Genomic DNA, 25,718 nt, shown 5'->3' with positions numbered 1-25,718 from the left:
AGAAATAAGTCAACCAACCTGACTAAATCCTTAAAAAAAAATTACATTAACGACAAAATAGAGGAAAACACGAATAAGCCACGTGAGCTCTGGAAAATTCTCAACAACCAGCTTCCTGGTTGCAGCCAGAAACTTAAAACAAGACTCACCAACATCAGCATCAAGGAGGGTGACTCCCTCATTACAGACAAAATGGAGGTAGCTAGCAGACTTAACGCCTTTTTCACCAGCATAGCTGCAACTCTTGTCAACAAGCTGTCCCACCACTCTGGTCGCTTTGGTGTAGAACACATTAAAGCCTTCTACAGAAAGCTAGGAGTATCCAACAATGATTTCAAATTAGAAATGGTCACAGCTGATGAGGTGTTTAAAAAATTGAGCGCGCTCCACCCTAACAAGGCCACCGGCCTTGATAATATTCCCTCCAGATTCCTCAGGGACTCTGCCTCCATCATTGCCCCGATCATCACGCACATAATAAACCTATCAATTACACAAGGCCAAGTACCAAAAGATTTTAAGATAGCAAGAGTAACTCCCCTCTTTAAAAAAGGAAGCAAATTGGAACCTGGCAACTACCGACCTGTTTCTATTCTCAGCTCCATTTCGAAAGTAATGGAGAAAATAGTTTATGAACAGGTCGATAGTTACCTTGCCACTAATAAACTCATGTACAAATTCCAATCCGGCTTCAGAACTAACCACTCCACTGACACATGCCTTCTCTATCTGACCGACCACATCAAACATGAGGTGGACGCGGGCAAATACTGCGGCATGGTCATGCTGGACCTTCAGAAGGCCTTTGACACCGTTAACCACGCTATACTGTTGGATAAGCTCAGAGCAATCGGATTTAACAAAACCTCTTGGAGCTGGATGCAGTCTTACTTGGAGGGGAGGGAGCAGGTGGTAGAGGTGAACGGCACCGTGTCCCCCCCCCTCTCGGTGAGCTGTGGAGTCCCCCAAGGCAGTATATTGGGACCTTTACTGTTCCTAATATACATAAACGACATGTCATCGGCATGTGACTGTGAATTGTTTTTGTTTGCGGATGACTCTGCCTTGCTGGTATCCGGCAAGGACAAGTCACAGGTGGAGAAAATCCTCAGTGCTGAGCTCTGTAGAACTTGCACCTGGCTCGCTGACAACAAGCTATCCATCCACTTGGGTAAAACAGAATCCATCCTGTTTGGGTCCCACATCAAACTTAAGAGAGTCAATCACTTCACCATAAAAGTAGGTGACAGTGTCATCACCAGGAAAGATGAGGTCACCTACCTAGGTTCCATTCTAGAGGCTAACCTTTCCTGTGATAAAATGGCAACCAAGGTAATCAAAAAGGTTAACCAACGAACGAGATTTCTCTACAGAATTTCCTCTCTGGTCAACAAAAGCACCTTGAGGATTCTGGCGGGAACTCTCGTTCAACCCTTTTTCGATTACGCATGCACCTCCTGGTACCCTAGCACCTCCAAAACCCTCAAATCTAAACTCCAAACATCTCAGAACAAGCTAGTCAGGTTACTTCTAGACCTCCACCCCAGATCCCACCTCACTCCTACCCACTTCTCTAAAGTGGGCTGGCTCAAGGTGGAGGACAGAGTTAAACAACTTGCACTGAGCCAGTCTATAAAATCCGCTACACCTCCCTGATACCGAAGTACATGTCAAACTACTTCCTTAACGTAAATGACCGCCATAACCACAACACCAGGGGGTGCTCCACTAACCACGTTAAACCCAGATTCCGAACTAACAAAGGTCTTAACTCATTCTCTTTCTATGCCACATCAATGTGGAATGCGCTCCCAACAGGTATAAAAGAAAGGGCATCTCTATCCTCCTTCAAAACCGCTATAAAAGTTCACCTCCAGGCAGCTACAACCCTAAACTAACACCCTCCCCGGATTGCTAATAATCAAATGTAAACAATCAAATGCAGATTCTTTTTCTTATGCCTTCTGATCTCTCTCTCTCTCTCTCTCTCTCTCTCTCTCTCTCTCTCTCTCTCTCTATGTCCACTACCCCCCCACCCCCCCCACCCCACCCCCCCTCCACACTCCTGATTGTAAATAATGTAAATAATTCAATGTGATTATCTTGTGTGATGACTGTATTATGATGATAGTATATATGATAGTATATATCTGTATCATGAATCAATTTAAGTGGACCCCGACTTAAACAAGTTGAAAAACTTATTCGGGTGTTACCATTTAGTGGTCAATTGTACGGAATATGTACTTCACTGTGCAACCTACTAATAAAAGTCTCAATCAATCAATCAATCAATCAATCAATCAATCAATCAAATACAATAAAACATTGACAATTGTGTCTGAGAGTTGAAAACCTGATATATGAACAGAATGATGATGTTCAGCCAAAACAAGCTTTGACAAGATAAGGAATTCAGGACAATAAAGTTGATTAGAATTTAGCTTTAGAGTTGATTTAAAATTTGCCCCACATCTTGTGGAACATTGCGCAACATTTTGGAACACTGTGGACAGTGTGAGTCCGGAGAGTGTAGAGACAAAACATCCTGTCCAACAGGAGGATTCATTGAAATATAATATTAGGTTGTAATAATTTTTTATACAAACCCCAAAACCAGTGATGTTGGCACGTTGTGTAAATCGTAAATAAAAACAGAATACAATGATTTGCAAATCCTTTTCAACCTATATTCAATTGAATAGACTGCAAAGACAAGATACTTAACGTTCGAACTGGAAAACTGTGCTATTTTTTTGCAAATATTAGCTCATTTGTAATTTGATGCCTGCAACATGTTTAAAAGAAGCTGGAAAAGTGACAGAAAAGACTGAGAAAGTTGAGGAATGCTCATCAAACACTTATTTGGAACATCCCACAGGTGAACAGGCTAATTGGGAACAGATGGGTGCCATGATTCACCACTTTCGATCACCACTTTGTGAACAAATGCGTGAGCAAATTTTCGAACAGTTTAAGAACAACATTTCTCAACGAGCTATTGCAAGGAATTTAGGGATTTCACCATCTAAGGTCTGTAATATCATCAATCACTGATGAAATCAGTGCACGTAACATTGAATGCCCGTGACCTTGGATCCCTCAGGCGGTACTGCATCAAAAAGTGACATCAGTGTGTAAAGGATATCCCCACATGGGTTCAGGAACACTTCAGAAAACCACTGTCCGTAACTACAGTTTGTCGCTACATCTGTAAGTGCAAGTTAAAACTCTACTATGCAAAGCGAAAGCCATTTATCAACAACACCCAGAAACGCCGCCGGCTTCGCTGGGCCCGAGCTTATCTAAGATGGACTGATGCAAAGTGTTCTGTGCAAGATTTCCAAGGACTCAAAAAGTCTCAAAAAAAAATATTACTTATTAAAAAAAAATTGTATTAATCCGTGTGCTTAAAAATACATTAAAATGCTCAATCAATCATGATTGTTTTATCACACAATAGACATTTTACTGCACGTGTGCAGACTTGATTTAGGAGGGCAGACCAAAAGAAAGCGGTTATGGGAGGTTTTTATAAAGACTAAGTGGAGGCCAGAAGAAAACAAACGTTTTATATCAAAACTAGCCAAAGTGTCAACCTTTTTCTCAGCGACACAGAATGTACAGCAGGAAGGGGACTCACACGGCCCCATTTGTCGCGGTTTCCCTGACACATGAAACGTGACAAATTTAGCCGCCAGATGGCAGTAGAGCAGACCTGGGCAAATTAAGGCCTGGGGGCCACATGCGGCCCGTTGAGCTTTTCAATCTGGCCCGCCGGACATTCCCAAATAATTTTTTTAGATCTTTAAAATGGAAACAGTAGCTGCCATTATGATGTTTAGTCATGTTTTCAAATGACCGTATGTCTTCAACAAAACAAAGTATTTTGATGGTTAGAATCTGCGCTTATGGATGATTTACCAGTTACTATGGTCATCTAATTAGTTACTATGGTCATCTAATTAGTTACTATGGTCATCTACGTCACAACAGCTCAAATGAGGCACCAAGCAGTGTGGGCGGGAGGCGTTTCCACAGACGCGGAAGGAGATTTTCACAACAAAGTTCTAAAGCTTAGTGATATATAGACTAGAATAGACAGTACTTTATTGATCCCTGGGGGAAATTCAGCAAATATCAGATACATCAGATTGTAGGTGGTTTAATTTTGTTCATATTTCACTGTTTTGTTGCGTCTCACTTGATTGTAAAATATGTCGATCGAAAGGGGGTGTGACGTTCATATTTTGTCAATATTCAGTGTTTTATCGTTCATAGAAAAATGTAAAATTCCATTACGTTTTTTAAGGCGGTCTGTCATAACGTTTTTAGCATTCAATCAAGACATTATTGTGAGGTTTTGTATTAGTGTTCCTAAAAATAGATATACCGGCCCCAGACACATTTTTTTCTCTAAATGTGGCCCCCGAGTCAAAATAATTGCCCAGGCCTGCAGTAGAGGGTTGTATGTCTTAAAAATGTGTTTTGTGGCAAATTCCAACTTTGACCACAGCGTCAGTTGCTAGTAGAGTGGCACTTTTTTTAGCATTTTTAGCAGACTGCATTGCAAAATTATTAACCCCCCACCTTCCTTTCACGCGAGATCCACCCAGGAATGGGGCCCTGAGAATCCCTTCCCTACTGTATGTGATCAACACAGCGAGACCATGAACACTTTTCATCCCAAATGTGCAAGTATTGAAGCGCTCCAAATAGTAAACTATTGCAACCGAGGGTCTGGTAAGATGTAGCCGGAAGGAAAGCTGACAAGTAGGAAGTCGAGAGGCTCTTTTCTAAAGTCAACAACAGTCTCGTCTGTCATGATCCGTTGCCCGGATCATGTTTTATTTTTAGTTTGACTCCCTTAGTTATGTTTCAGCACCCCTGGGTTTGTGTGTTCTTGGTTGCCACGGGTGCTGATTAGTTTCACCTGCCTCTGATTAGTGTTCGGGACGCTCACCTGCTCCCAGGCACTAATCAGAGAGCTACTTATTCCTGTTTTTCGCCACACTCAGTCTGGCTGTCTTGTTTGCGTTATGCAACAAGTTACGTGGATATACCATTTGAGTCCTGAGTCAATGCTAAGTTTTCCTGTTAGCTATTGTCTTAGCTTCCCGTGCAATCGGCACGGTTTGTTTGCATTTTCCTGTATTTTTGGATTTTGACTGATTTACTGGAAATAAATCATTGTCTTACTAGCACTTTGCCTCCGGAGTTCGGTCTGCATCCTGGGTAAACGATCCGCGCAATAACATGCAACGTGACATTGTCCGCTACACCTCCCTGATACCGAAGTACATGTCAAACTACTTCCTTAACGTAAATGACCGCCATAACCACAACACCAGGGGGTGCTCCACTAACCACGTTAAACCCAGATTCCCAACTAACAAAGGTCTTAACTCATTCTCTTTCTATGCCACATCAATGTGGAATGCGCTCCCAACAGGTATAAAAGAAAGGGCATCTCTATCCTCCTTCAAAACCGCAATAAAAGCTCACCTCCAGGCAGCTACAACCCTAAACTAACACCCTCCCCGGATTGCTAATAATCAAATGTAAACAATCAAATGCAGATACTTTTTCTTATGCCTTCTGATCTCTCTCTCTTTCTCTCTCTCTATGTCCACTACTTGATGTCCATATCCCCCCCCCACCCCCACCCCCCTCCCTCCACACCCCTGATTGTAAATAATGTAAATAATTCAATGTGATTATCTTGTGTGATGACTGTATTATGATGATAGTATATATGATAGTATATATCTGTATCATGAATCAATTTAAGTGGACCCCGACTTAAACAAGTTGAAAAACTTATTCGGGTGTTACCATTTAGTGGTCAATTGTACGGAATATGTACTTCACTGTGCAACCTACTAATAAAAGTCTCAATCAATCAATCAAAAGTCTTGTTTAAACACAGGGGGCGCAAGTATTAGTTGACATGGTCGACAATAAAATTTGTCGCCGACAATTATATTTGTCGACAATAGTCAGGTTTTTTCCGGGCGGAAGCGGGTATGCAACGCCGCTTGCAAAAGCATCATCAGTGAAAACATGCTTGGGAACATATCCTCCTATTCTTGTTAAAAACCTGAATACTTTGCTCATTGTGTAAAGCGGACCTTGTTTTTTATGGCAGTACATCTGTGATACGCGAGCATTTAAAGCGGAGGCATGATGTCGGACGTCTGGAGAGTTTGGTGGTAGCGGGGGTGTTTAGTCCGGAAAATACGCTAATAAGACTACAGTAGACCAGGATTTTAAAACGTGTGCCTTTGCGTCAGGCCAGACGAAGGTCAGGTAAGTATTTACCTGTGACGAGCCAGGTGGGCAGGCGGTGGTTGAGCTCCTGTTTGTCGTCTTGCAGTGTCTCCTCACTCATGACCTCAAAGTTGAGGATGAACATGATCACCATGCCATCTTCGTTCTTCACGGGCACCACATCCACCATACACAGGAAGCACTGACCTGCATGGACACACACAGACGAGGCTCACTCAGACCGATTGCAATCAGCGGGAGCTTTAATCTTCTAATACCAAAGTGCATGGTTTTAAAAATCAGACACCTCCAGTCCAAAGGGGCAGACTTGACCTTTATACGTATTAAGTTTATAATCATTAAATCTCTCATGAGAACATGCAGTGCTGCTTGGAATACATTCTGGACTAATACAGTATGCGGCATGTCTTGAATACATTACACATAGACTGTAAAAATATGTCTTCAGACTTTGGAAGCAACAATAGACAGAAATCCTGTAGAAATATTAATAGTGTCATTGCAAATGTTTTTACTTACATTGAGGTTCAACAATGGCAAGAAATAATTACTTTTGGTGTAAAAACACAAAGCATACATATGGATAGAAGCCTTCAATTAAAAAGCATGTAGGAACAAGGAGAAATGTGCAGTCTTTAAATAAACACAAGTAAAGAAAAGCCGATTCACGATGAATAATGTTCACCATGATTGTGTTGTGGTATTTCTTATTGTGTAACTTTCAAAACTAAAGTAAAATAAATGCTATTAGTTAAAAAAATAAATAATAATGTTATCAATTAACTAAAGCATGAACAGTTGTTTGGCTGCAGAGGGAGAGGAAGGAAAAGAGTGAGGAACAGTGCCATCGAGTGGCCAAAGGAGGTAACTACGCACATCTTTGAAAGGCCAACAGAGACCTGGCTTTTCCTTCTGGGTGGGTGTACACCGCCTTCCACCCAAATGCAGCTGGGATAGACTCCAGCCACACCCACGACCCCGAGAGGGACAAGCGGTAGAAAATGGATGGAAGGACAAATAATGTCCTTATTTGACTACGGAGTGAATCCTTCAGTATTGAAAATGAGGGCAAAATTGACCAATAAACTTTTTTTTTACCCTTTTATTTACAATGACTTTATGACACATTTAAACTTGGAGGGTGGAATGAAGTACCGTAAACTCCAGACTATAAGCCTCTACTTTTTTCATAAACTTTGAACCCTTATAAAACGGATTGGCTTATTTATGGATTTTTCTTCGCTAAAAATATATTTAAAAAATCCCAAGCAAAAACACAGAGAATGTGTTATTGTTTGTGCTATGGCGCCATCTTTTGGAATAGTTTCCTCACTGCGGGTGCTGCAGTGTCCTCCCATTTACTGAAAGTGCATTTTGTGTTTTTTCCAACCGAAGTGTTGTTCAGTCTTCTAAATATATTTTTAATTTTCCTGAGGGAACTCTCCTGAAGGAATCAATAAAGTACTATCTATCTATCTATCTATCTATCTATCTATCTATCTATCTATCTATCTATCTATCTATCTATCTATCTATCTATCTATCTATCTATCTATCTATCTATCTATCTATCCATCTATCTATCTATCTATCTATCTATCTATCTATCTATCTATCTATCTATCTATCTATCTATCTATCTATCTATCTATCTATCTAGCCGTCCATAGCGTTACTACTCGTATTGATTTTTCATTTTTCATTCCAAGCAAAGTTTGTAAGTTTTGCAGTATAACTAAAACTGTGTATACTTACTAAACCGTCCCATGTGTGATGTCTGAAGGAGTATATTCATGCATATTAGTACGCGCCAATAGCATTAGCTGATATGCTACCATGTTTACGGGTATCCGTGTTAGTATTACTAACTGAGAACAGCCTTCTTTTTTGTATTGTTTCCGTTTCACAAATTCCTCAGTAAACTCACAAAGACGTCACCGTGGAGGTATTGAGTCTGTTAAGCTGATTGGAGAGCAAGCTCCCGCAGCTAGTGGGTCCATGACGATGACTTCTATACTTCTATTTTGTTTAAACAGCCGTTTTACTGCCATGTTACAGGCACCGTTTGGAAACAATTAAGGTTTGTAAATAAGCATTTACAAAATCTTTCTGTGTAAATATCTAATTTTGCAGCGTATATATGTGCGGCTAATAAATGGAAACATATATATTGTTTTCTTTTCAAATTTAAGGGGTGTGCTATATAGTCCAGAAAATATAATAATTGGTTTCAAAAGAGCACTGTATGAGCAGGACAGGATTATTAATATAAAGATGAATTCTGCAGCTGAAACATTTATCTCTATTGAATATAACTTAGGACATATGGAAAAATCAAATCAAATCTGATGGACCTAAATGCTGCCTCTGTAAAAGTGTGATTATCTCCACTAATGATTTAAATCCCATTAAAAATTATATTTATTTTGAAAATGTTCCATCAATGGCCAATTAGAAAAGTAGATTACTACATTAGTAGTATTAGACGTGTACTTTTGATTGTTTATTTGTTATTTTCGAGCAAACTAGATCACGTTATATCATGTTAGGATACAATTAAAAGTAATATTCCGACACGCCGAATATTAACCACGTGATGTTCCTCAAAGTAACTTTGTTTAGCATGTCTGAAACAAACACAACTGGAGCATCATGAAAATGATTGACTGTCAGTTAGGTAACTATTAAAAACTGCTGACTTTGCAATCATGACAAACTACGAGTCTTACCTGGAAGTCAGCGAGTCCGCAGATAGTACCCACAATGATTCTGTCGGCGTGAGAATCTTAGAGCCTGCTTGGCCATGTACAGTATATGTTGACCACACTCACAAACCCGCCTGTCATTCATATCGCATCACAGCTTGGGAACGGGATAAAAATGCGATTGGACGACTGCATAATCTCCACACAGGAGGGGGGAAATATGAAACATGGGGAAAACCAGAGGATTACACCATCTGGCCATATCTGGCACTCACAGTGTGTGTGTGTGTGTGTGTGTGTGTGTGTGTGTGTGTGTGTGTGTGTGAGTGAGAAAAAGAGATAGAGTGTATTTGCAGAGGCTCACATTCATTCATGAGCTTCTGGGTCATCTCATTCATGCTTGGATTCATTAACAGCTGTCATATTGCCTGTGCTGACTTTGGAATCTCTGAAGGTGTTACTGAGTCCCCAAATGATACATTTTTCATCTACACACACAATCTTAATTTGTCACGTTGGTTTTGGTATTGTTCCTTCTCCTGACTCTTTTTAGGATTCCTCTACAGACCCCTTGGCTTCCATTGTGGGGGTCGGAGCAACGATACACACCTTCAGTCCCCAATTAGTGACGGTCAAAAGAACGGCGGCCAAGACAGGAAGAGTCGGATTGCTCATCTTCCATTGTGTTTTCTTGGGGACCTGAACCGTAGTTAGGGACGGACTGACCTCTTTTGTTGGCTCGGTTAGTCAACAAACTGAGAAGGCAATGTTCCTTAAAAAGTTTCCTAGAACTACAATTGCACTGTGATTTCATGCACTACGTTGAAACTAGAAATGTATTCTATGATTTTGATGGTTGAAGGCTATTTTAAATTTGTGTTTACTGTCAGGTGAAGTTTATTGATTTTCGATCATAAGAATACGTTTGATATCTGGCTGAATTTTACTTCTGAGTTTGCTCCTTTGGAGGTACAAGCAGAGTCTTCGACTCACTGCAATATTACCCTTCGAGTGCAATACGTTCGACACTGATTGTTATTTATTACTCCGGTACTCTTGTCTTGTTCTGTATATTGTACAGTATTTTGTATTTCTATAGTGTTTTGTATATTGTACAGGATTGCTTATTATTTTTATTGGATAGTAGTCTGTTTATTTCAATTGTTAGTTTTTTCTTTATTACCTCGTGTGTAATTTATTTTTACCCCATTTTTGTTCCCACTACCACACCTTAAAGGCCTACTGAAATGAGATTTTCTTATTTAAATGGGGATAGCAGATCCATTCTATGTGTCATACTTGATCATTTCACGATATTGCCATATTTTTGCTGAAAAGATTTAGTAGAGAACATCAACGATAAAATTCGCATCTTTTGGTCGCTGATAAAAAAAACCCTTGCCTGTACCGGAAGTAGCGTGACGTCACAGGTTGAAGAGCTCCTCACATCTGCACATTGTTTACACCAGCAGCGAGAGCGATTCGGACCGAGAATGTGACGATTACCCCATTAATTTGAGCGAGGATGAAATATTTGTGGATGAGGAACGTGAGAGTGAAGGACTAGAGTACAGTGCAGGACGCATCTTTCTTCGCTCTGACCGTAACTTAGGTACAAGCTGGCTCATTGGATTCCACACTTTCTCCTTTTTCTATTGTGGATCACGGATTTGTATTTTAAACCACCTCAGATACTATATCCTCTTGAAAATGAGAGTCGAGAACGCGAAATGGACATTCACAGTGACTTTTATCTCCACGACAATATATCGGTGAAGTACTTTAGCTTCGGAGCTAACGTGATAGCATTGTGCTTAACTGCGGATAGAAACAGAAGAAACATGCCCCTGACTGGAAGGATAGACAGAAGATCAACAATATTATTATTGCTTCTACTATCAGGAGACACCGAACCAAACCCTGGACCTGTAACCGCACAGTTAATGCTGTCCAGCCTGGCGAAGCCTAGCAATGCTGTTGCTAACGACACCATTGAAGCTAACTTAGCTACGGGACCTCGGCAGAGCTATGCTAAAAACATTAGCTCTCCACCTACGCCAGCCCTCATCTGCTCATCACCACCCGTGCTCACCTGCGTTCCAGCGATCGACGGCGCGACGAAGGACTTCACCCGATCATCGGTGCGGTCGGCGGCTAGCGGCGGCTAGCGTCGGATAGCGCTTCTGCTATCCAACTCAAAGTCCTCCTGGTTGTGTTGCTGCAGCCAGCCGCTAATACACCGATCCCACCTGCATCTTTCTTCTTTGCTGTCTTCATTGTTCATTAAACAAATTGCAAAAGATTCACCAACACAGATGTCCATAATACTGGGTAATTATGTGGTGAAAACAGACGACTTAAGCTGGCCACCGTGCTATTCCAAAATGTCTGCTTCACCCCGTGACGTCACGCGCAAACGTCATCATACCGAGACGTTTTCAGCCGGAAGTTTCGCGGGAAATTTAAAATTGCACTTTATAAGTTAACCCGGCCGTATTGGCATGTGTTGCAATGTTAAGATGTCATCATTGATATATAAACTATCAGACTGCGTGGTCGGTAGTAGTGGGTTTCAGTAGGCCTTTAAATTGGAGTCCTTAATCTCGTTATATGCAAATATAATGACAATAAAGTCTATTCTATTCTATTCTTCTACAGAGCCAACAAAAGAGCGCAGTTTGTTCATGCCTACGGTTCGGGTCTGAAGATACTGCCCGGCAAAAAAAGGGTAGTAACCCAATCCCGGAGGATCCCTCAGTATTACCTTTTCTTTCTGGGCAGTATCTTCAGACCCGAACCGTCGTTAGGGAAGAACTTTTCACGATGTCTTGCTTTGTGTTTGTTATTATACTATTTAGTTTAGTGTTCTGTTTTGTCCTTAGTGCTCTAATCCTCCTTTGTTTACCTTTCGTGTTGCTCGGTGCACTGAGTGGACACACCAGATTCTGTCTATTGGTTAGTGTTCCTATGGCTAATCACGCCAGTCCTTTGGGATTCGTGTTCGCATTACGCGACTGTTTATGTTTGGCTTCACAAGTTTTCTAGCGGCATGCTTTTTGTAATTTTGCCTTGTGTATTGGATAAAAACACTTTCTTAACTGCAAGCTGCCTGAAGTCGTACGCATCTTGGAAGTGCACACCATGCAAAAACGTTACAGAACGGACCTCTTTTGTTTTGTATTTGTTTATTTGAAGGACAGTGTGCAGTTACATCAAAAAGATGGCTGCACCAGATTTAGCACCATGTTAATTTCCATTTGTAGTCCCTTTATGGCCCATTAAAGGCCTAATGAAACCCACTACTTCCGACCATGCAGTTTGATAGTTTATATATCAATGATGACATTTTAACATTGCAACACATGCCAATACGGCCGGGTTAACTTATAAAGTGCAATTTTAAATTTCCCAGCAAACTTCCGGCTGAAAACGTTTCGACATGATGACGTTTGCGCGTGACGTCAATGGTTGAAATGGAAGTAGTCGGACCCCATTGGATCCAATACAAAAAGCTCTGTTTTCATCCCAAAATTCCACAGTATTCTGGACATCTGTGTTGGCGAATCTTTTGCAATTTGTTTAATAAACAATGAAGACTTCAAAGAAGAAATTTGTAGGTGGGATCGGTGTATTAGCGGCTGGCTGCAGCAACACAACCAGGAGGACTTTGAGATGGATAGCAGACGCGCTAGCCGCCGACCTCACCTTGACTATGATTGGGTGAAGTCCTTCGTCGCTCCGTCTATTGCTGGAACGCAGGTGAGCACGGGTGTTGATGAGCAGATGAGGGCTGGCTGGCGTAGGTGGATAGCTAATGTTTTTAGCATAGCTCTGTCGAGGTCCCGTAGCTAAGTTAGCTTCAATGGCGTCGTTAGCAACAGCATTGTTAAGCTTCGCCAGGCTGGAAAGCATTAACCGTGTAGTTACATGTCCATGGTTTAATAGAATTGTTGATTTTCTGTCTATCCTTCCAGTATTTCTTTTGTTTCTATCTGCATTTAAGCCCGATGCTATCACGTTAGCTCCGTAGCTAAAGAGCTTCGCCGATGTATTGTCGTGGAGATAAAAGTCACTGTGAATGTCCATTTTGCGTTCTCGACTCTCATTTTCAAGAGGATATAGTATCCGAGGTGGTTTAAAATACAAATCTGTGATCCACAATAGAAAAAAGGAGAAAGTGTGTAATCCAATGAACCCTTGTACCTAAGTTACGGTCAGAGCGAAGAAAGATACGTCCTGCACTGCACTCTAGTCCTTCACTCTCACGTACCTCATCCACAAATCTTTCATCCTCGCTCAAATTAATGGGGTAATCGTCGCTTTCTCGGTCCGAATCGCTCTCGCTTCATTTTAAACAATGGGGACATGTGAGGAGCCTTTCAACCTGTGATGTCACGCTACTTCCGGTACAGGCAAGGCTTTTTTTTTTATCAGCGACCAAAAGTTGCGAACTTTATCGTCGATGTTCTCTACTAAATCCTTTCAGCAAAAATATGGCAATATCGCGAAATGATCAAGTATGACACATAGAATGGATCTGCTATCCCAGTTTAAATTAAAAATAATCATTTCATTAGGCCTTTAAACATCCACAATTTGTCACGGTTGGGTCGCATGTTTATGCGTGGGTCGTTCTCCTGGGATGCAGACGGAACTCCGGACGAGGCGTGCAGGTAAGAATATGATTTTATGTCCATAAATCATACAAAATAAAAAACATACAGGAAACAAACAAAGAGACGTGTGCCAATCGCACGGAAAACTAAGGTGAAACTTAGCACAGGAATCAAAAGCATAGAAACCAGAATTCAGCCACGTGTTGCTTGCAGCAAATAAGGAAGCCAGACTGATTGTGGCAAGAAACGGGAAGTAGCTTAGTGCCCGGCAGCAGGTGAGCGTCCCGGACACTAATCAGAGGCAGGTGAAACTAATCAGCACCCATGGAAACCAAAACACAAACCCAGGGGTGTTGAAAACAGAACTGAGTTAGTCAAACTAACAGAACAAAACTAAACAGAACATGATCCGGACAACGGATCATGAAACACTTAAAATAACAAAGGATTAAAAATACATAACAAAATTGAAATTACATAATGAAAAGCCATTTAAAATACAAGTGCAATACATGGAGTAGGCCTGGGCAATTATTTTGACTCGAGGGGCCCCATTTTGAGAAAAAAATGTGTCTCGGGGAGCCTGTATATCTGATTTTTAGGAACACTAATACAAAATCTCACAATAATGTCTGATTGAATGCTAAAAAAGTTATGACATACCGCCTTAAAAAAACGGAATGGATTTTTTTTTTTTTTACTGAATGAGACACCCAGAATGTACATGAAAATAAAGAATGTGGGATTTAGAATATTAACTATGAATGATAAAACACAGAATATTGACAACATATGAACGTCACACCCCCTCTCGATTGACATATTTTACAATCAAGCGAAACGCAACAAAAATGCAGCAAACACAGCGAAATATGAACGCGAAGGGTAAAAAAAAACCTACAATCTGATATATCTGATATATCACTAAGCTTTAGAACTTTGTTGTAAAAATCTCCTTCCGCGTCTGTCTCTGACACCCACATTTCAGTATTCAGAGCTTTATTTGTCCATTCTTAACATGTACAAGACACATAAGAACTGAAATTACATTTTCGGCACAATCCCGCTAAGAGCAGACATACGTTACAGGGAGACAAGACGGGACCGCCAACGGATCAGCCACTTAGGGCGCTCCTTAAAAAGGTGGGAAAAAGGTGACATTGGGGAAGGGGGGGAGAGTAAAAAAAAATATCAGTCTGAGGCTGGACCCTCAGGAATGGTCCAGACTGAGTCCGAGGAAAAAACCTCACATAGCATGGCACACATAAACATGGTACATGTAATCACAACAACTCGCAACAGAGTCATCCAACAGGACTTTGGAGGCCGGCAGCTGCTGTTGAGCTCTACTCAGCCCCCACAACCCCGGAGGAATTAAGCAGTGGTGAAGGCGTTGATTTGGGGAGGGGTGTGTGCGTGCATGTATGCCCAATTAACTTGGGTGAGATGTTGGAATTGTCTTTATGGGCCGAGGCCGGCCCCAAGAGTTCAAGAGTTCAAGAGTCCGACCCAGGTGCTTTTGAAAAAAAAGGGAAAGGTCAAAAGCGTCCATCTTTGAGGAGTCCTCAGGGGAGTGTTTTCAAACAGCCTGTTCCTCAAGGCCATTCGAGGGAGTCAAATCGTAGATTAAGATGTTGTTTTTTCTTCGAGCAGTCAAAACAATGACATTCCTGCTCTGTATGCTGGCTCTGACAATTCCAATTTATTCTTTCTCTAACTTCATCAAGATGGAATCTACCTTGCGATTCAAATCAGCAATCGCTCCAGTCTGTGATCCCACAGCACGACCCAATCCTTCCATTGCGTTGAACAGCCTGTTGGCCCCTTGAGTGGCTGCCATCGTCTTCCGAATTTGACGATACACCAGAGCAATGCCCAGCCCAATCAGCAAATTCCCTGCGATCACAGCTCCAAATAGGTAGATGTCTTCCACGTCCTCGATGGAAAGGACTGAGAGGCACATGATTCTCCAAGTATTCCAGGAGTCTCTCACGTACCCCGCAGCAATGGTTCCATCAGGGCAGCCAGGCTCCCCCGAACCTCTTTTCCTTGTCGAAAAGACTGTGTCAATTGCGTCGAGAGTCCAGTTGATCAAATTCATTTTGATGTTTAGATTTGAGGACAGCTCAAGAAAAGAGGCTTCAAAAAGTTCGGACAAAGACAAGGACACAAGAAAGCAAGCGGGAAGGAGGAGGAGCAGGGAAAAATGCGACCACCCTCACCAAGAGGCAAGACAGAAAAAAACAAAAAAAAAAAACAAAAAAAAAAAAAACAAAAAAAAAAAAAGAGGCTGGCCACTCTGGAAACACTCCGTAGAAACGCTCCCCACCCACACTGCTTGGTGCCTCGTCTGAGCTGCTGTGACGTAGATTACCATAGTAATTAGAATATCATGCAAAAGCGCAGATTCCAACCACCGAGTCATACCAAAGACTATAAAAATGGGACCCATTACCTCTCTGCTTGGCACTCAGCATCAAGGGTTGGAATTGGGGGTTAAATCACCAAAAAGATTCCTGAGCGCAGCCACCGCTGCTGCTCACTGCTCCCCTCACCTCCCAGGGGGTGGAACAAGGGGATGGGTCAAACGCAGAGAGTAATTTCACCACACCTAGTGTGTGTGTGACTATCAGTGGTACTTTAACTTTAACTTTAACTTGAAATACGGTAATTTGAAAACATCGCAGCACGTCATAATGGCAGCTCCAGATTCCATCTTAAAGATCTAAAAAAATTACTTGGGAATGTCTGGCGGGACAGATTGAAAAGCTTAACGGGACGCATGTGGAACCCGAGCCTTAATTTGCCCAGGTCTGACATAGAGAAAGTGTGAGTTACAAATCAGTGGGCGGTCAAGTTACAGTATTTTAGCAACATCATTTAAAGTGCAGAAGTATATAAAGTGCAACTGCTTTTATCAAAATCCACATAACACAACATACAGTGCAGTAACCCTTCAGATGGTACCCATAAGGGTATCATCCAATAGCTATATACCCCATTTTTACTGCATACATAAACAAGATGGCAATATTACACAATTAAACTCTGGCCATCAGATAATACCCTAGCGCAGGGGTCACCAACGCGGTGCCCACAGGCACCAGGTCGCCCGTAAGGACCAGATGAGTAGCCCGCTGGCCTGTTCTAAAAATAGCTCAAATAGCAGCACTTACCAGTGAGCTGCCTCTATTTTTTAAATTGTATTTATTTACTAGCAAGCTGGTCTCGCTTTGCCTGACATTTTTAGTTCTAAGAGAGACAAAACTCAAGTAGAATTTGAAAATCCAAGAAAATATTTTAGAGACTTGGTCTTCACTTGTTTAAATAAATTCATTAATTTTTTTACTTTGCTTCTTATAACTTTCAGAAAGACAATTTTAGAGAAAAAATACAACCTTAAAAATGATTATAGTATTTTTAAACACATATACCTTTTTATCAATCAATCAATCAATGTTTATTTATATAGCCCTAAATCACAAGTGTCTCAAAGGGCTGTACAAGCCACAACGACATCCTCGGTACAGAGCCCACATACTTTTTACCTTTTAAATTCCTTCCTCTTTTTTCCTGACAATTTAAATCAATGTTCAAGTAAAAAAAAAATGTTTACATTTTAATTTAATTCTTCATTTTAGCTTCTGTTTTTTCGACGAAGAATATTTGTGAAATATTTCTTCAAACTTATTATGATTAAAATTCAAAAAAATTATTCTGGCAAATCTAGAAAATCTGTAGAATCAAACTTAAATCTTATTTCAAAGTCTTCTGAATTTCTTTTAAAAATTTTGTTCTGGAAAATCTAGAAGAAATAATGATTTGTCTTTGTTGGAAATATAGCTTGGTCCAATTTGTTATACATTCTAACAAAGTGCAGATTGGAGTTTAACCTATTTAAAACATGTCATCAAAATTCTAAAATTAATCTTAATCAGGAAAAATTACTAATGGTGTTCCAGAAATTATTTTTTAAATTTTTTCAAAAAGATTCGAATTAGCTAGTTTTTCTCTTCTTTTTTTCGGTTGAATTTTGAATTTTAAAGAGTCGAAATTGAGGATAAACTATGTTTAAAAATGTAATTGTCATTTTGTTCGTGTTTTCTCCTCTTTTAAACCGTTCAATTAAGTGTAAATATAATTAATTATTAATAATAACATCGAGTTAAAGGTAAATTGAGCAAATTGGCTATTTCTGGCAATTTTTTTAAGTGTGTATCAAACTGGTAGCCCTTCGCATTAATCAGTACCCAAAAAGTAGCTCTTGGTTTCAAAAAGGTTGGTGACCCCTGCCCTAGCGCATGGGTGTCCAGCTCATTTTAGCTCAGGGGCCACATGGAGGAAAATCTATTCCCAAGTGGGTCGAAATGGTAAAATCATGACATGATAACTTAAAAATCAAGACAACTCCAGGTTGTTTTCTTTGTTTTACTTTGGCCAAAAATAGAACAAGCACATAACGAAAACATACAAATCACAAATAATCCTCTGGAGAAAACACTTCAAGTTTGTTGAAAATTCTGAGGAAACCGGTGCAGTTTCAATAACACAATGAGTTTAGACTTTGTCTCAGTGTATCTACAAAGCCAGGATTAAGTCCCAGTCTTTCTGGGATTGAACAAAAAACCCAGCATGTATACTAGTCTAGGTATCAAATACCTCCTTTGTCATATCCATGTATCAATCCAGAGCTAACTCAACAAACCGTAAGAAACGGTGGTAAAAACCATTCAAAAGGGTTAAGTTCACTTTTCTAGTGTTTGACAGAGACATTTTGGGGGCGAAAGGGTGCCAAACGACGATGTGTTCGAAGCAGAAGACATAAAACGGCAGGTTTTAAGTTTAAAGTGGGTCGAGGAGGAGGAGCCACTGTCCCCCTTTACTGTGTACCTCTTGCTTGGCCCCGGTATAAACCGTTTGCTTGCCTAACAGAATTGCTATTGTGACATACAGTGGACACATTTAGATGTAGGTCATTTTAATACTTAGCAAACTCATCACGCGGGCCGGATAAAACCTGTTCGTGGGCCGGATCCGGTACCCGGCCAAAGGTTTGACACCAATGCCCTAGTGGGTACCATATGATGGCCAAATACCCGCCTGGTATTGAGCAGGACTGGTGGTCTAAAAGACAGTCTCTGACTGCCTGTAACTCATCACGCGGACCGGATAAAACTTGTTCATGGGCCGGATCCGGCCCCCGGCCGTAGGTTTGACACCACTGCCCTAGTGGGTACCATATGATGGCCAAATACCCGCCTAAGATTGAGCAGGACTGGTGGTCTAAAAGACAGTCCTTGACTGCCTGTGAAAAACTGAAAACATGAGTTGCTCTTTAGATTGTCTGGAAGTCCATTCCATTCATTGATGGCTTGGGAGATTGGGAGAAGGCAGACTTTCTTCTTGGAACAGTGGCCCCTGGATACAGACCTTAACACTCTGCTTGATGGTTGAGAGCATAGCTGTACGTATATTTTTAAGGGTGGAGGAGCAGCATCATTTAGGATCTTATGTACCAAGCGCATATGGGAGTACTTGATTGAGTTTTCAAAGCTATTGTTGTATATTTGTTGGTCGTGTGATGGGTGATGAGCCAAGAAGACGCCAACAAAGAATAGTAGAAAAAAACAACATTATTTTTTTTCCAGCTAGCCTCAGACTGGAACTGCAGCTTCCAGTAGAAAGAGTATGAGCCTGATTACTCTTCATAACTCTAGCCTTGAAGCCGGCCAGTCTGGACAAAGCTCAGTTCGTTGCTTGGCCAGTCAACCTATTTCCTCTGATCGGTTTGAGTCGGGTGACATCCGACCCCTATCCTCTACTTTACCAGATGTTGCTAATGTGTTTACACTTCCTCCTAAAATCCAAGGCTGCATTCCTTTAGGATTCCAATTTCCTGGGGGCAACAGCCACCACTCCCTTGAGACCTTGTGATGAACACCTGCACCCGAAGCTATCTAAGGGCATGTTTTCCTTAATAGGATAATCGTCTAAAGCAGGGGTCGACCAAACTGTTTGACTCCGGGGCCGCATTGGGGTAAAACGATTTGGTTGGGGGCCGTGCTATATATATATATATATATATATATATATATATATATATATATATATATATATATACTGTATATATATTATATGTAAATGTGTGTGTGTGTGTGTGTGTGTATATATGTATATGTAAACGTGTATATATGTATATGTCTATGTATATGTCCATGTATATATATATGTATATGTATATATATGTATATATGTGTATATATGTGTATATATGTGTATATATATTCCTCACGCACTAATTGACTTAAAGAGCGCACTTGCTGCATGTCACGTTATCGATGGTAAAATGCATTTTTAGACAATATGATTTGCCTGAGTGGCTAGGAAACGGTAGAAAATGGACTAGTAAGGACAAATTAAAAAAATAATAATAATCAAAAAAAAAAAAAAAAAATTTTTTTCTTCTTTTAACTTGGGACTTCTCGCGGGCCGGATTTTGGACACTGGGGGGGGGCGTATCCGGCCCGCGGGCCGTAGTTTGGGGACCCCTGCTCTAAAGGATTCTGTGACCATATACAAATACATGCTAGTTCACAATCATTTAAGAAAATGGTACACGGTATAATTCACCACATTAAGTATACTGTAATACTGTATTTTACTGGCTCAGTGAGTCAGTAACCAACTCAACTGATTCTTGGAAGAGACGACAAAGCTTTGCCTTGCAGTACACAGACTTTATTTTAGTTTTGTCAAAACGCGGCAGTTTCAGGCCCCAAAAGGTTTTACAGCCACAATCCCTCTCACCTGCCTAGCACACACCTCTGCACACTTCCTTTCCTTCCCGCCTTTGGGTCAGGTCAGAGTTCTACCAGGACCCCCGATAATAGCTGACCTAGTCTATGCCTGTAACACGTGTCTCTCACACAGGAACTACGAGTGTTGTATCGTACTCTCGTCCTCCGGTTTCTTCTGTTATGGTCTAGTTTTGTTGAGCTCATCTTTATGTGACCTGCCTGGTCCAGTTTGAACCTGGGTCCACTGAATGCAAGTGCAAAAGCGCTAAGCATTGAGATAAAAGCCAGAGTGTAAACTCTTAAGGTGTCAGTGAGTGAGTTTTTTTAACATACACTTGCACAGCCACAACTACTGGCTTTTGTTACATAAGTATTCTTTTTTTTCTTTCACCACAGATTTTTAGTCTTGCTGCCTTTCTCTTTGTTCCGCTTTTGTCACACATTTTACCTTGTAACTCAAGTTGCACCTTTGGGTTAGTTTTTTGCCTTCCGATTTTGTCTGTAAGAACCTTTTGCCTGGTGAATTTTGCGCTGTGTCAGCATTTGATTAATCTACTTTTTTAAAGGTCAATTTTGCCTCTGCATCCAATCTTATACTACACTTTACTTTTTTTTTCTGGAAATGTACAAACCCCGTTTCCATATGAGTTGGGAAATTGTGTTAGATGTAAATATATACGGAATACAATGATTTGCAAATCCTTTTCAACCCATATTCAATTGAATGCACTACATAGACAAGATATTTGAAGTTCAAACTCATAAACTTTATTTATTTTTTGCAAATAATAATTAACTTAGAATTTCATGGCTGCAACACGTGCCAAAGTAGTTGGGAAAGGCCATGTTCACCACTGTGTTACATGGCCTTTCCTTTTAACAACACTCAGTAAACATTTGGGAACTGAGGAGACACATTTTTTAAGCTTCTCAGGTGGAATTCTTTCTCATTCTTGCTTGATGTACAGCTTAAGTTGTTCGACAGTCCGGGGATCTCCATTGTGGTATTTTAGGCTTCATAATGCGCCACACATTTTCAATGGGAGACAGGTCTGGACTACAGGCAGGCCAGTCTAGTACCCGCACTCTTTTACTATGAAGCCACGTTGATGTAACACGTGGCTTGGCATTGTCTTGCTGAAATAAGCAGGGGCGTCCATGGTAATGTTGCTTGGATGGCAACATATGTTGCTCCAAAACCTGTATGTACCTTTCAGCATTAATGGCGCCTTCACAGATGTGTAAGTTACCCATGTCTTGGGCACTAATACACCCCCATACCATCACAGATGCTGGCTTTTCAACTTTGCGCCTATAACAATCCGGATGGTTCTTTTCCTCTTTGGTCCGGAGGACACGACGTCCAAAGTTTCCAAAAACAATTTGAAATGTGGACTCGTCAGACCACAGAACACTTTTCCACTTTGTATCAGTCCATCTTAGATGAGCTCAGGCCCAGCGAAGCCGACGGCGTTTCTGGGTGTTGTTGATAAACGGTTTTCGCCTTGCATAGGAGAGTTTTAACTTGCACTTACAGATGTAGCGACCAACTGTAGTTACTGACAGTAGGTTTCTGAAGTGTTCCTGAGCCCATGTGGTGATATCCTTTACACACTGATGTCGCTTGTTGATGCAGTACAGCCTGAAGGATCGAAAGTCACGGGCTTAGCTGCTTACGTGCAGTGATTTCTCCAGATTCAGATGAACCCTTTGATGATATTATGGACCGTAGATGGTGAAATCCCTAAATTCCTTGCAATAGCTGGTTGATAAAGTTTTTTCTTAAACTGTTCAACAACTTGCTCACGCATTTGTTGACAAAGTGGTGACCCTCGCTCCATCCTTGTTTGTGAATGACTGAGCATTTCATGGAATCTACTTTTATACCCAATCATGGCACCCACCTGTTCCCAATTTGCCTGTTCACCTGTGGGATGTTCCAAATAAGTGTTTGATGAGCATTCCTCAACTTTATCAGTATTTATTGCCACCTTTCCCAACTTCTTTGTCACGTGTTGCTGGCATCAAATTCTAAAGTTAATGATTATTTGCAAAAAAAAAAATGTTTATCAGTTTGAACATCAAATATGTTGTCTTTGTAGCATATTCAACTGAATATGAGTTGAAAATGATTTGCAAATCATTGTATTCCGTTTATATTTACATCTAACACAATTTCCCAACTCATGTGGAAACGGGGTTTGTATTTTACTAGCTAACATATTTTGACATTTAGATAACATAATTTGAGCTACATACATTTGACTTACATCGCGAAATGTTATTGGAGACATAGAAAGTTATGTTAGAATGTAATGTGTGTTTATGGATGACCGATACAAATACACACTTGCTCTTCCACAAAACATAATTTAGGATTACACATCCATGCAAGAGGTTATAACCCAATAATCACACATGCTAAGAAACAATTACATTCATATCAAACTATTGGTTTCTTTGTCACTGTGTGTGTGAGTGATTTTATAATAATGTGTCTGTGTGTGGATGTGATTTGTTTATGCAAAACGCACGACAACATTCACGCGTCATGATGAAATAGAAAAGCACTTGGAGAGAGTATACCTCCATCAGGCCCAATTTATATCCCAATTGTAAAAAAAAATAATTACAAAAAAAATCCTCAATCCAAATCTAATCACTTATTCCCTATCCAATTTCTGACCATTTTTGAGAGTTTCATCAAAATGTGCTCATAACCTTTTGAATTACGTATCTATGGCGGAATTAAGGAAAGGAGTGAACCCTCTAGTCCAGGGGTAGGGAACCTATGGCTCTCGAGCCAAATGTGGCTCTTTTTGATGACTGCATCTGGCTCTTAGATAAATCTTAGCTGACATTGCTTAACGCGATAAGTAATGAATAATTCCGCTGGTAATCACAGTGTTAAACATAACGTTCAAAATATAAAACATTCTCATGCATTTTAATCCATCCATCCGTTTTTGTACCGCACCTGTTCAAGAAGTCGTACTAATGGTAAGAATAATTTATTTATTATTGGTTAGCTTCAGAATAACAATGTTGTTAAAAAGAATAAGAGACTTATTATATTTTAAAAATGTTGGTATTACTTAAAAATGCACGCATTTAATTGTATTCAGTGTTAAAAAATATTATATGGCTCTCACGGAAATACATTTTAAAATATTTGGCTTTCATGGCTCTCTCGGCCAAAAAGGTTCCCGACTCCTGCTCTAGTCAGTCATCCACAGTCTTTGTCTCTGTGGGTGGAGGTGGGGATGCTAGCATACACACACAGAAGTTGAGTCTCGTAATATAAATGTAACATAGTAAAAATCATCCAGATCATCCCCAACATCTAATCAGTTCCCAATCCCATTTCTGACATTTTCTGAAAGTTTCATAAAAATCTTCCCATACAAATTTCAAGCTATGTTGCTAACTAACTAACTAAAACCCTGACTATCTCAAAACCTTATGGAAAAGGTAAATATTAATATTCATTCATTAATCTTATACTGTACTGTAAATGTATTTTCTTTTAAAGTCAATAATCATCGTTTGTAGCTGGTGTGGTGAAATTATTCACTGCATTTGACCCATCCCCGTGTTCACCCCCTGGGAGGTGAGGGGAGCAGTGAGCAGCAGCGGTGGCCACACTCGTGAATCATTTTGGTGATTTAACCCTCAATTCCAACCCTTGATGCTGAGTGCCAAGCAGGTAGGCAATGGGTCCCTTTTTTTATAGTCTTTGGTATGAATCGGCCGGGGGTTTGAACTCACGACCTTCCAGTCTCAGGGCTGACACTCTAACCACAAGACCACTGAGCAGGTCTGAAAAACTTTGCGTGAAATACGTACCCTTTTACGAATATAATTGTTTCTACAAATACCAACATTTGGGGTGAAAGTTACTCATGCACAGTGAGCCAACATTGAGACCTCCAAATTCGGTAGATATATATATATATATATATATATATATATATATATATATATATATATATATATATATATATATATATATATAAATAAAAGAAATACTTGAATTTCAGTGTTCATTTATTTACACATATACACACACATAACACTCCTCTACTCATTGTAGTATTTGAAGTGCAATGTTTTGCAGCCAGTAGCACAGCCTTTGAAGGAGCATAGGTATGAGCAGCATCTGTGAAATGTAATTTGCAGGAAAGGAGTGAGTTTAGGGTTGATTTGTCCATCCTCGTTCTATTCTCTATCACTATCTTTCTAACCATGCTGAACACCTTCTCTGATGATGCATTGCTGTGTGGCACGCACAAAAGTGCCTTCATCAAATGCACCAGAGTCTGGAATCTTCCATCTCTCCCTAGCATACCACTTCCCCTTCGAGCTGTCCCGGATGAACTGAAATTCTTGTTTCCAATCATTTTGGAACTTGCAAGCGTACTTCTTCTTCTTACTCGTCGTCGCCATGACTGTCTCTTCTTCGTTCTTTTGCTTCGTCTCTGTTATGTTTTTGGACATTACTACTCGCTGTAGTTTTGAAACAATGCATGATGGGAATCTGGATGTTGTGTGTCAGTGTATTAACGTGCCGGCTGGAATAAACACACGCTGAGAAATAGCGCCGTGCCTGCCTGCTTTATGGGTTCAAGATAAACCTATGGATAACGGAGACATATATAATAGTCTCCTTCTTGTTGTGTGTGCAGTTGAGCACTGAGTTCCAAAAGCCATAGATGTTATAACGTGCCTGGGCCGGCACTCTGTTTATAAGGAGGAAAAGCGGACGTGACGACAGGCTGTCCTCACTCAGGTCCGGCTGGAAATCGAGAGAAATTCAGGAGAATGGTTGTCCCGGGAGATTTTCGGGAGAGGCACTGAAATTCGGGACGATTGGCGAGTATGCAGTTAAAGGCTTACTGAAATCCACTACTACCGACCACGCAGTCTGATAGTTTATATATCAATGATGAAATCTTAACATTGCAACACATGCCGATACGGCCGGGTTAACTTATAAATTGCAATTTTAAATTTCCCGCCACACTTCCGGTTGAAAACGTCTAGATATGATGACGTATGCGCGTGACGGAATCAGTTGATACGGAAGTATTGGTACCCCATTGAATACAATACAAAAAAGCTCTGTTTTCATTTCAAAATTCCATAGTATTCTGGACATCTGTGTTGGTGAATCTTTTGCAATTTGTTTAATGAACAATGGAGACTGCAAAGAAGAAAGTTGTAGGTGGGATCGGTGTATTAGCAGCGGACTACAGCAACATAACCAGGAGGACAGAGATGGACAGCAGACGCGCTAGCCGGCGAACTCA

At 40.6% G+C, this 25,718-nt stretch overlaps 1 protein-coding gene across 2 annotated transcripts in view; it reads right to left on the bottom strand.

Moving 5' to 3' along the window:
* kcnh2b (potassium voltage-gated channel, subfamily H (eag-related), member 2b) overlaps positions 1-25,718 on the bottom strand; it is a 692,512-nt gene that overhangs the window by 327,724 nt on the left and 339,070 nt on the right. For both annotated transcript variants that reach the window (XM_062021529.1, XM_062021530.1), the window contains exon 3: positions 6,322-6,477. In XM_062021529.1, coding sequence (XP_061877513.1) covers positions 6,322-6,477 — 156 coding nt within the window. The remainder of the gene's footprint in view (positions 1-6,321; positions 6,478-25,718) is intronic.

This window comes from Entelurus aequoreus, linkage group LG15 (assembly GCF_033978785.1).
Source record: "Entelurus aequoreus isolate RoL-2023_Sb linkage group LG15, RoL_Eaeq_v1.1, whole genome shotgun sequence".
NCBI classification, from domain to species: domain Eukaryota; kingdom Metazoa; phylum Chordata; class Actinopteri; order Syngnathiformes; family Syngnathidae; genus Entelurus; species Entelurus aequoreus.
This window is presented reverse-complemented; position numbering and strand designations above follow the sequence as displayed.